Source organism: Dermochelys coriacea, chromosome 2 (genome assembly GCF_009764565.3).
Source record: "Dermochelys coriacea isolate rDerCor1 chromosome 2, rDerCor1.pri.v4, whole genome shotgun sequence".
In the NCBI taxonomy this organism is placed as follows: domain Eukaryota; kingdom Metazoa; phylum Chordata; order Testudines; family Dermochelyidae; genus Dermochelys; species Dermochelys coriacea.
This window is the reverse complement of record NC_050069.1, coordinates 190,232,325-190,243,214: the sequence shown is the minus strand read 5'-3', so window position 1 is coordinate 190,243,214 and position 10,890 is coordinate 190,232,325. Positions and strand designations below refer to the sequence as shown.

The following is a 10,890-nucleotide window of genomic DNA, read 5'->3' as shown; positions in this document are numbered from 1 at the left end:
CTTGAAGTTTTATATATATATATATATATATATATATATATATATATATATATATAGTTTGACTTGTCAAATTTTGTAATCTGAATGGGAGAGTCTTTTCTATTTGAGAGAAAAAATTACTAGGAAGTATCTGTATATTTCTTAAAAGAGCCAACGTAAAAGCAAAACAGCTTAAGCTTATGCATAAGCTGTGTCAATTCTTATGTTTCCAATAGAAGTAAATATCAGGTTCCACTATGCAACTGTGTACAGTACTTGTTTTCTAGGGAGTTACTAAGTAGATGCACACCTTTAAGCAGTAAAATGCATCTGTGACAGTTTCACAAACCACTCAATACAAAAGCCTCACACCATACAACTAACTTGAACAAAGTTCACACCCATGGATATGTATTTTGATTTTAATCTTATGCCACATTCCAATGTTTTATAGACCTGAACCATTTTTCCCTGTGAGAAATTTTTTCTATAACAGAATGAACTCATGATGTGTTACACTGAATTTCAATTAGATAGTAGAATTGTACTAATTTTTGTTTAGAACTACAGAAGAGGTGACCCTGAAATGCAATGTTAAACAAAACACAACACTTAAAAGTATAAATTCTCTAAGTACACATTTTGGTTATGTGACCTTAATAGAACACGGTAGGTGTCTTGCAAAGGAAGAAGCAATATTCATTTTGATTGAACAGTATTACAACATAATAAGTAGCTTACCTGGTCAGAGAAAAGCTAGAGGTGAAATTATAGTATGTACTAGGAAAAGAAACTCTCTCAGCTGAACCGCATGTACAAAGGTAACATGGCATGCTTAGTCTGCAGCAATGCTCTACTATTGCATACAATGAATACAAACCCCACTCAGGGCTTAACTGACAAAAAGAGACAACTTTTCCACATTTGTGTTTATTAAAAATTGACACTGTAAACAAAACCTGTACAAAAAATATCAAACTGCTTAGAATTTTGTAACATGTATCTGTGGCGAGAGAGAAGTTATCGCCTAGGTCCCCCTCTTCCTCTGCCACGGCCACGGCCTCTGCCCCGACCTCTGCCACGGCCTCTTCCTGCAACTGAGCAAGCAAACAAAACAAAGAACAAGTTAAACTCTATTCAGGTGTAAAAGTTATCTGAAATAAAGCATATGCTGTATCAAGTGTAAAAGACACTGTATTTTATCATACAGGACTTGTAACTGGATACCAGACTGTGATAATGCTACTGAATTTCAGACACACCGAAGTTTTTGGGGTTTTTTTCCCCCTCTATGTCAATTCCCTTGCACTTGATTTTTGTATTTTTTTTTTTAAACAAAAACTTATACAATTTACACTTAACTCTACTTTCACTTCTGAAAACAAAGGCATATACTAGCTTTCTGATTATGAAAGCTTGACACATGCCCTTCTCTCTCTTTCTGAATAAAGCCTAACCATTCAGGAATTGGGATTTAAATACACAAGATGCTACAACGCTGTGGGCTTCACACCTTATTCATATAATTTATTAACTATGACAAAATATGTGTGGCAAAGAAGCAGGCAAAAGGTAGGTGTAAAATGTGTAAGTATAGGGCCAGATTTTCCAAACTGCTCAACTTCCTTTTAGGCAACTAAAAAGAGTGGCTACATTTTATCAAGAGCTGATCGTTCAACAGCTCCCGTTGTTTTCAAAAAGAAATGTTGGGTGCTGAGCATTTCAATTTTTGGCCATCTTTTGGCTGCAACAGGTTAGTTCAAGAAAGGTGGAAATCATCCAACTGATTTACAATATTGAATAGGAAAGAACATGCTAAGTGAGATCCTATTCATACATTCATAACAAAATTTACCTACTATGTTGGCATGTCTTTTTTCCTAATACATGCCTGACAGAACTACTGACCAAGCTGCTACAGATTTTATATATCCCACTAGGCAGAGACTTTCAAAAGAGACATATCCCATACAAAAGGCACTTGCCTCTTTTAAGCAATGGGAATTGGAAGCAATAAATGTGCCTCAATCATATGGCTTCATGACATTCTGTTAATGGGTATGGTTCAATTTCACCCAAAGGAGGCTGGGTATGACCCCATAACCATTTAGGGGTGTGTTCTAATCATGTGCTTTGCATGTTTAACTATGGTTTGAGATGATGGAGAGTATTGTGAAGATCTGAAAAAAATGGGTTTATCTTCATAAAACATCAGTGAGGTGCATTATTATGGAGAATTAGCAAACTGAGATAAATAGCTCTAATTACATATTACAGTCATACATGTTGGGATTTCTGATTAATTGAGCTCGTTGATGAACAAGAAATGTTATGAAACTTATGCAATATTGTAAAAACCTGTTCACACTTTAGAGTAAAATATTTTGAAATACATAACAGTTCACTTTTCTTCCTCCCCTGCAATATTTGACAAAGTAAGTGGGGGAGGGGGGGGACGGAGGGATGAAGGATTTCACAGTTGAAAGCAGAACCTGGCACAAACATGCAGCATGCACCTCCCCCTAAGAGAACTGTAACTACTTCTTGGCAGATTAATTCAGTGTCCATTTACCAATAATGGAAATTAATAAATGAAAAATGTGAATAGTTATGCTGCACATCAATATTAACTGAAAACACCTGAATGCTTAGTTGCACAAGTAGTGAGGAATTCTGTAGGAAAAGTTCCACAAAGAACCTGAAATGGATATCACCAGCTTTAAAAAAAAAAAAGCTTTGTTGAAATGTCTTTACCTATTTTTCGAAGGTAATTAAATGAAAGATTCTAGACAAAACCATTCAGATCACAAGAAAAACATTTGAAAAAAAAAGGAATAAATTATAGCAGAAACAAAATTTGACAGAGGTACTCAGGAACAAGTGTATTAACCTGAAGCTACTTTTACTCAATTTCCAAAAATGATTGAGATTTCCAATAACTTGAACTCGACCCACCATGTCACAGTCTCAATGTATTAAGTCAGAAACAAACTACTATCTAGCTACCTCATTTGTTTCCAGTACAAGCCACAAACCACCATCCAACACAAATGACTCAAAGATCATTCTCTAGTTCACCTTCCCATATGGTACAATGTAACTTATCCTTCATGTACTGACCTAAATAAATGTGTTACGCTAAGGTACCACAAGTACTCCTTTTCTTTTTGCAGATACAGACTAACACGGCTGCTACTCTGAAATATGCCTGCTATTTCTATTTCCAACATGGTCAATAGATTATTCATAGAGGGTGGGGGAGTCTCACAATGTTGTGGAGAGCCCTATCAGTGTGCCTACACAGATTAGAGCTACACTGTCCAGACCCTGAAATCATCTTATTAATATAAATTAGAGAACCCAAACTCCATTACAGCTCACTTATCCCCTTTATACAATCCACATAATATGGGCCAGATACCTCAGAGTACTACAAAAACGAGGAGTCCGGTGGCACCTTAAAGACTAACATTTATTTGGGCATAAGCTTTCGTGGATAAAAAACCCACTTCTTCAAACGCACGGGTTTTTCAGAAGTGGTTTTTTACCCACGGAAGCTTATGCCCAAATAAATCTCTATTAGTCTTTCAGGTGCCACCGGACTCTTCGTTGTTTTTGTGGATACAGACTAACACGGCTACCTCTCTGATATTCAGAGGGCTACATTCATCAAACCAGGCTAGGATGCTATTTATTAAGGAGGAAAGAAGGGGGCCAACATTTCTGTAAAGCATATCATGGTTCCATTCACAGAATTTATTGTTTCCAAGAGCAGTTAATGATCTGAAAGCTTCAAGTGAAGTTATCTTAAGCATATTCTTATCAGGTGGGTGAAAACATAGCACAGGGGTAAAGTTGTTTATGAACCCCAAACTACAAATTCTCTTTTTCTAAAAAGAAAAGGAGTACTTGTGGCACCTTAGAGTAACAAATTTATTAGAGCATAAGCTTTCGTGAGCTACAGCTCACTTCATCTCTTTTTCTAGTTTTTCTTGTTACAACAAAGTTCTAATAGAGGGCCATTAATTTAAAGCCACACTATTTACAACTTTAATGCTATCTAAATATTTTTCGTTTAAGAATTGTCTGTCTGAGGAAAAAATTAGAACATTCTTGTGTTAAAATATGATGTAGATGGGAGTTGGGGCCAGAACTCAACCTATCTGAAAACATCCCAGGCTTATCAAGAAAGTTAAGATCTTCAGAGACCATATAGAATCCAAAGGTTCATTTTTTTCCCCCGTAACACACAACTCCACAGTTATCCACTCGTCATAGAAAGAGTCCCCTCTGTACTAGCTCATTGAGATTAAGAAACAAAACCTGAAGTTAATAGTGCAAACAGAGATGCGGCACGCACACACTAGTGAACTTCAAGAGTCATTTTAAAATTATTTTTTTCTCCAACTTAAAAAAAAATGTCTTCTCTGGTAGGACATCACATACACACAATTTCAGATTTATGTAGAATTTAAGAAGGGTGTCCAAGTTAATGAAACTTAATGTTTAAGGCTATCAGGACATCAAATAATCTACAAACTGCCAGTGCCTTCCAGCTAGAGGACAAGAAACCTCAAAACTTTTTAAAGATTACTTCAGATTCAATAGAAGTACTAATTTATGGAGCAAACAAAACACCCTCTTAGTAATCTGGAATAAAACAAAGGTGAAATCACAAACTAACCTGCTTCCCTTTTCTTGGATTTGACTTTTGGTTCAACATCCACTAGCAAGGTATCCAGAGGTAAACTGTCTGGCAGAATGAAGTATCGAATGTTATTTCCTCGAATACTCAATGTCTCCAACTGTACAGGCTCTCTGTTCTTCAGTGTCATTTTCACAGCTTTAAGATGTGTATTCATACTGACATCCACTCCTGAAACACAACAGAGGGATGACAAATTTTAGGGAAGAGAAAGACTAAATGCATCAAAAAATTGGTTACTTTTAGTATGCTAGGTAATGCCATTTTCGAAAGGACATTGTTACGAGACTTACATTTGAAAAGGAGGCGCACAATTAGTAGCTATGTGTGGAAAAATCTGACAACAAATGGTAAGTCTAGTAGAACCAGAAATAGAATCCAATTCACCTAGATAGCATTCAACTGCCTTAATCACAAGACCATCCTTTCTCTTCCTGTAGTCCCCTATATCGTTCTTTAAATACCTTCCCCCTTCAACTGCTAATGAGGCAATGGTTGAACAGACTCATTGACTGCACAACCCTGGTTTATTCACTGAGCTTTACTCATCCTGGCACTCAAGTTCAGCAGTGGTCCTGCAAGAAAAAAAGAAGTGTATAATCACTTAATTAAAGACCGCATCATTAAGGCTGTGAGTCTGTCATGGATGTTACAGAAGTCATGGATTCCGTGACTTTTAGTGACCTCCATGGCTTCTGCAGTGGCTGGTGCTTGGCTCAGGGGCTGCCCAAGCCAGGCAGCCCCTGGGCCAGCTGCAGCAGTTTGGGTGTATGGAAGAGGACTCAGGGCTGAAGTGGGGGGGGGGGCTCCCCAGCTCACAGTGGCATGGCCTCCCTGCAATTCCTAGGCAGCGGAGGGGCCTCCAAGCCATGTGTTGCTCAGGCCCGCAGGCCCCGCCCCTGCAGCTCCCATTGGCTGCGGTTCCCAGCCAATGGGAGCTTCGGCAACCAGTGCTTGTGATGGGAATAGCAGAGCTCCTGCCTTGACCCCAGCCTCCACCACCTAGGAGCTGCAGGGACCCAGAGCCAGGTAGGAAGCCTCGCCAATATCCCTTCTTCCCAGCACCAGCAGGGGTCCCAGACTACCCACAGCCCAAGATTTAGTCATGGTGGGTATTTTTAGTAAAAGTCCTGGACAGGTCACTGGCCTGTGAATTTTTGTTTACGGTCCATGACTTTTACTAAAAATACCCATGACTAAAACATAGCCTGATGTATCATGATACATACAAGGACGCAGAATTAATAGACAAACTTAATAACTTATAAGTACCTAACTTTACAATCTTAACATTATTTTAACAAATCTTTCTTTGTATTTCATTTCCTAGATTTTATTAAAAAGAAAAGAAATCAAATAATTATGTGCATTTGTAACAACCAACCTCTACACCTATTGTGTGTCATCAGTAGGGCCCTATCAAATGGCCACGTAAAACATTTCATTGACTGTGCAATCTGGTCTCCCCTTGTGAAATTTGATCTTGTGTGCACTTTTACCATATACTATACAGATTTCACGGGGAGACCAGTGTTTCGCAAACCAGGGGTCCTGACCCAAAAGGGAGTTGCGGGGGAAGCAAGGTTATTTTAGGGGGGTTGCATTATTGCCACCCTTACTTATGTGCTGCCTTCAGAGCTGGACAGCCAGAGAGTGGCAACTGTTGGCTGGACACCCAGGTCTGAAGGCAGCGCCCCGCCAGCAGCAGTGCAGAAGTAAGGATGGCAATACCATACCATGCCACCCTTGCTTCTGCACTGCTGCCTTCAGAACTGGGCAGCTGGAGAACGGTGGCTGCTGAGGGCCCAGCTCTGCAGGCAGCAGCGCAGAAGTAAAGGTGGCATTACCATACCATGCCATCCTTACTTCTGTCCCGCTGCTGTTGGTGGCAGCTCTGCCTTCAGAGCTGGGATCACAGCCAGCAGCTGCCCAGCTCTGAAGGCAGCACCGCCACCAGCAACAGCACAGAAGTAAGGGTAGCAGTACCGCGACCCCCCCAACTCCTTTTTGGGTCAGGACCCCTACAATTACAACACAGTGACATTTTGGATTTAAATAACTGAAATCATGAGATTTATTATTTTTAAAATCCTATGACCATGAAATTGACCAAAACGGACCGTAAATTTGGTAGGGCCCTAGTCATCAGCGAAATATAAACCTGGTACCTCCAGCAGAAAAAGAGTCCTACTGTAGATGAAATTATACCTTTATAAACATGCTTACACTGGTTACACTAGCTTACTGTGGTTCAACAAAACAAAATAAGCTATCCCGGTATAACTGTCTACACTAGGGCGGTTTACTGCCATAACTGTGTCTTTAAAAAAAAAATAATAATCACAACCCTTACTGACAGCTGTACACAAACATCCACAGTAAAACTAGAGGGTAGACCAGACACACCTTTAGTTAAACCAATGCAACTTTGTGTATAGACAAGGCCTAAAAGAGATTCCCCTAAGCCACTTTGGTGTGCCAATTATTACAATTCAGGAGTACCTGGCTTTCAGTATTATAATCCAACAGACCAGAATCTCAATACAGAAGCTTATTACAACATTAAACAATATTACAAAATTTGACATTTTGCCCCCTGGTCTATTATTGTGACCAATTATGATCTATGAGTCTTCAAAGCACTTCCTGGTGGTCTATGAAGAGCTGGCAGGTCAGAGTGATGGCCATGCTTCCAGTTGCTTCTACATGCACCTAGGCTCTTGATAAGAGCTCAGCTGCCTGTAATTACAGATAAGTTATCTCATTTTTACCTGCCTTTAGTAGGGGATGCCTCTATATAAAGGAGGAGAAGAGACAAGAGCCACCACCTGGGTCTGGAGATGCTAGTTACTACATGAAGAAGAATGTCAATGGAAATGTAGGAGAAAGGAAAAATGCAGTTGAGCAGCAAATTCAAGGCAGAAGGAACTAAAGGATCAAGAAGCATATGCAGGAGCAGAAGGCAGCAAAGAAACCTGCATAGGAAAGTCAGAGAGGATAACAGAACACAAAGGGTGGGGAGAAAAAAACCAAACACAGTAAACCCCAGTGAGAGACAGGTGGTGGTCCTCAACACAGTATTTATTCAGATGTGGTCCATATTATTAAAACTTTGAGAACATCTCGTACATTAGATTAGTTGCCTGTTGCTGGTCTTTAAATTACATGTACAGTCTGAACATTCACTCACCACAAATAAATATCTGAGTAAGGAAGAACTCTAAACTGATGTTCCTAATGCTACTGGTTGTGGGGTGATTTTAAACTTTTTGTCACCAAATATTTCACAAAATGCATCTCTTAAGGAGACTTATTTAGCTATCACAGTGGAGTCTCTTTAGAAGAGAAGAGATTTTCCTTTCACTGTCTATCAATTCCTTAATTATTTTAGTTTAGGGTCCAACCTCTTGAATATCATACCTGTGATTGTTCCATGCACCTGTGTTCCATTCTTCAGTTCAATGGTCACAGTCTCATGACTCAATTTCATTAGAAACCTGCAAAATAGAAGTGTAGTTGAAAAACAGAACTTCCATTCCAATATCACAATACATGAATAATCTTCAGAAAGTACCCAGGCCCTGCCATGCATATTGCACAAAGTAGGAAGAGATCTCAAACCTCATAATATTCCAAAAAAGTAATTCTGTATGGACTCTGAGGCTTTGCAACAACAAACACACGACCACCACAACAGTGAAAACCATGCAAGAGACCATCCTTGCCAAGCAACCTGATTGGATACTGCTCCAAAGAATCCCCAAACATACCAAGTACAATTCTGCTACACCTTTATTTGGAAGCCAATTATAAAGCATTCATTAAGCAGTTTTTTGCTGGTTACCCATCACTTAAGACAAAATTTGCTTTTTAACAAAATAAATATAACAGCTATAGTTACTGCTATGGTGCAAAGAGCCAAGTACGTTACTTGCATCATAGCACTAGAAGGCACCGCAGGGTCATCTAGTCTAACCCCTTGCCAAAATGCAGGATTTATTATTTAAACCACCCAAGACAGATGGCTGTCCAGCCTCCTTTTGAAAACCTCCAGTGAAGGAGGTTTCACAAACCTCCCTTAACAATCCCTTCCATTGTCTACTGTTCTTACAGTTAGGACAACAGTACCTAAACAGAAATGGGCTAGTTTAGCCCAAAATTTGTTTAGTTAAAAAATGATTTTACAAAGCTGTCAATGGTAAAGGTATTTGTTAAATAACTCATTTGCATGAAACAGTTATTGTAGCCCAAACACCATTGCTTGTGCTAACATTTATGAACCTTAAAGTGAAAATGACAACACAAGAAACTAACCTATTTTCATTTGTATAATCTGAATGAAGAAGTGCAAGAGATGAACAGTACCAAAAGTGAAAAATAAGTTACTTTTTAAAAATTGTTGTAATTATTGTTTAATGGGGATAATTAGCACTTTAAACATTGCTTTAAAGGGAAGCTGTTAGGATTTACACAAATCCACTGCCATACTTGCTTTTTTTTTTCTTTTAAAGTTAAATATGACAGATGGGAATGCTCTGACATAGCAGCACTTACAAGCACTGCATGAATGCTCTCTGTCTGTGGATTAGCTGGGGGTAGGGAGTCCCTCTCTTGCTGAATTTAGCAGCTCTAAGAAGAAAGCCAAAATTTTTTCCTTATTCCCCCCAGTCTCACAATTACAATTAAAAAAAGAGACTAAATCTTCTGGCTAGTAAACAATTGTATAACTTGTTGAGGGCTGCTTTAAAATACGCGGGAAATAATGACACCAGATTGGGCGATAGCATTTTTTTTTTTTTTAAATCAATAACCGGATTCATGTTTGCTTGCTGGCTAAGGAAGAAAGCGGAAGTAGCCATGGAGTCACAACCAACGAGCAAAGGTCAGAGACCAGCAAAAACTGTCCGGCTATAAAGCCACGTGCGTGATGTTAAACATCAGTTTCCTGAGGGGGATGCCTGGAAAGGAGCAGCCGCGGGGGGACGGGGACCGGGGCGACCCCGCGCTGTGGGGGCGGGCGGAAGCGGCCACCCCCGAGTCCCCGGCTCAGGTGCGCGCTGGAGGGGGAGGGGGGGGGGCTCCCCGGCACAGCCCTGCCCGGCAGCCCTTCGCGGCCCCGGGCCGGCTCGGCGAGGCTAGAGCAGAGCCGCTACCAGGCGGCACCTGCTCCGGGCGTGGGGGCCACTGGGCCCCTGCTCACACCCGCCGTGAAACGGGGAGCCCGGGGCGACCGCGGCGCGAGACGAGCGGGAGAAGGGCGGGGAGAGGAGCGCGAGCAGCCAGAGCGGCACGAGACGGGGGAAAAGGTTCGTGCTCCGGCCCAGCGCGCGCCCGCGCGCCTTTCCCGGCCGCTGCCCGCTATCCCCCAATCCGCCTCCATCCGGGCCCATCTCACCTCACGAGCTTCATGGCGGCGGAGCAGGGGCGTCAGGCCAGCCGGCCGGGACCACAGAGCGGCAACCCCGGCAGCGGGGAGGGGAAAAAAAAAATTGAGCTCGGTGCGGAGGCCTCAGACCAGGCCGCTCCGGCGCTCGGTGAAAGAAACGGCGCTGCGCGGCGACTCAGTGGCCGGAAGTGACTCTCCTCGCACCCGGATATGAGTGGGAAGAGGCGGGGTTTGAGCGCCCCCTGCCGAGCGGACGCCGCGCCTGCGCGCTGGTGCCAGCCCCTTATCTCCGACGGGCCTGCGCCGTGCCGCTGCCCCGGGCGGTGCCGAACAGCCGGAGCCAGGCGGGGGCGGGGCTCTAGGGGTCAGGCTGGGCCCCCGCCCAGACCCTTCCCATTAAGAGCGGCTGGGAGGCCTGGGGTCGCGCGCGCACACCGTGGCTCCAGCCCGGGCAGGCCGAGCCTTCGGCCCCTTCCCGCCCCGGCAGCCCTAATTCATTTCCTAAGGGCTGGGTGGGGCGCTGCTAGGCCGCCTTGCCCCCGCGTGGGCTAGTGGAGAGTTGCGGAAGGGCTCAGCCCGCCCCAAGGGCCAGCAGGGCTCTGAAGACTAGTCCCCCTTTGACCCTGGGTGCTGGCCCCCGGGCACGGCTGCCCTAGAGCCCCGGGCACGGCAGGTGCGGTCAGACTTCAAATAGCCCAACCCTGAGCGCGGGAATTGGGCCTAGGCTCTGGTTGCAACATTGATTCTGAATGCAGTGTACTTTACTGGGCACGTATAAAGGATAAAGATCAAAACTTACCTGACCCCTGCAGCTGTACTG

At 42.7% G+C, this 10,890-nt stretch overlaps 1 protein-coding gene across 1 annotated transcript; it reads right to left on the bottom strand.

Moving 5' to 3' along the window:
* Positions 1–893: 893 nt before the first annotated feature.
* SNRPD1 (small nuclear ribonucleoprotein D1 polypeptide) lies at positions 894–10,513 on the bottom strand. The gene is made up of 4 exons (XM_038391639.2): positions 10,080–10,513; positions 8,105–8,181; positions 4,664–4,855; positions 894–1,076 (listed from the first exon to the last, which is right to left on the bottom strand). The coding sequence occupies exons 1-4, from the start codon at positions 10,091–10,093 to the stop codon at positions 1,000–1,002; spliced, it is 360 nt and encodes a 119-aa protein (XP_038247567.1). The 5' UTR covers positions 10,094–10,513; the 3' UTR covers positions 894–999.
* Between the last annotated feature and the right edge of the window lie 377 nt (positions 10,514–10,890).

Coding starts and splice junctions, on each gene's coding strand:
- SNRPD1 (XM_038391639.2), bottom strand. Junction 4,856..8,104: donor GGTGCATGGAACAATCACAG/GTATGATATTCA, acceptor GTTGTGTTTCAG/GAGTGGATGTCAGTATGAAT. Junction 1,077..4,663: donor ATCCAAGAAAAGGGAAGCAG/GTTAGTTTGTGA, acceptor TTGCTTGCTCAG/TTGCAGGAAGAGGCCGTGGC.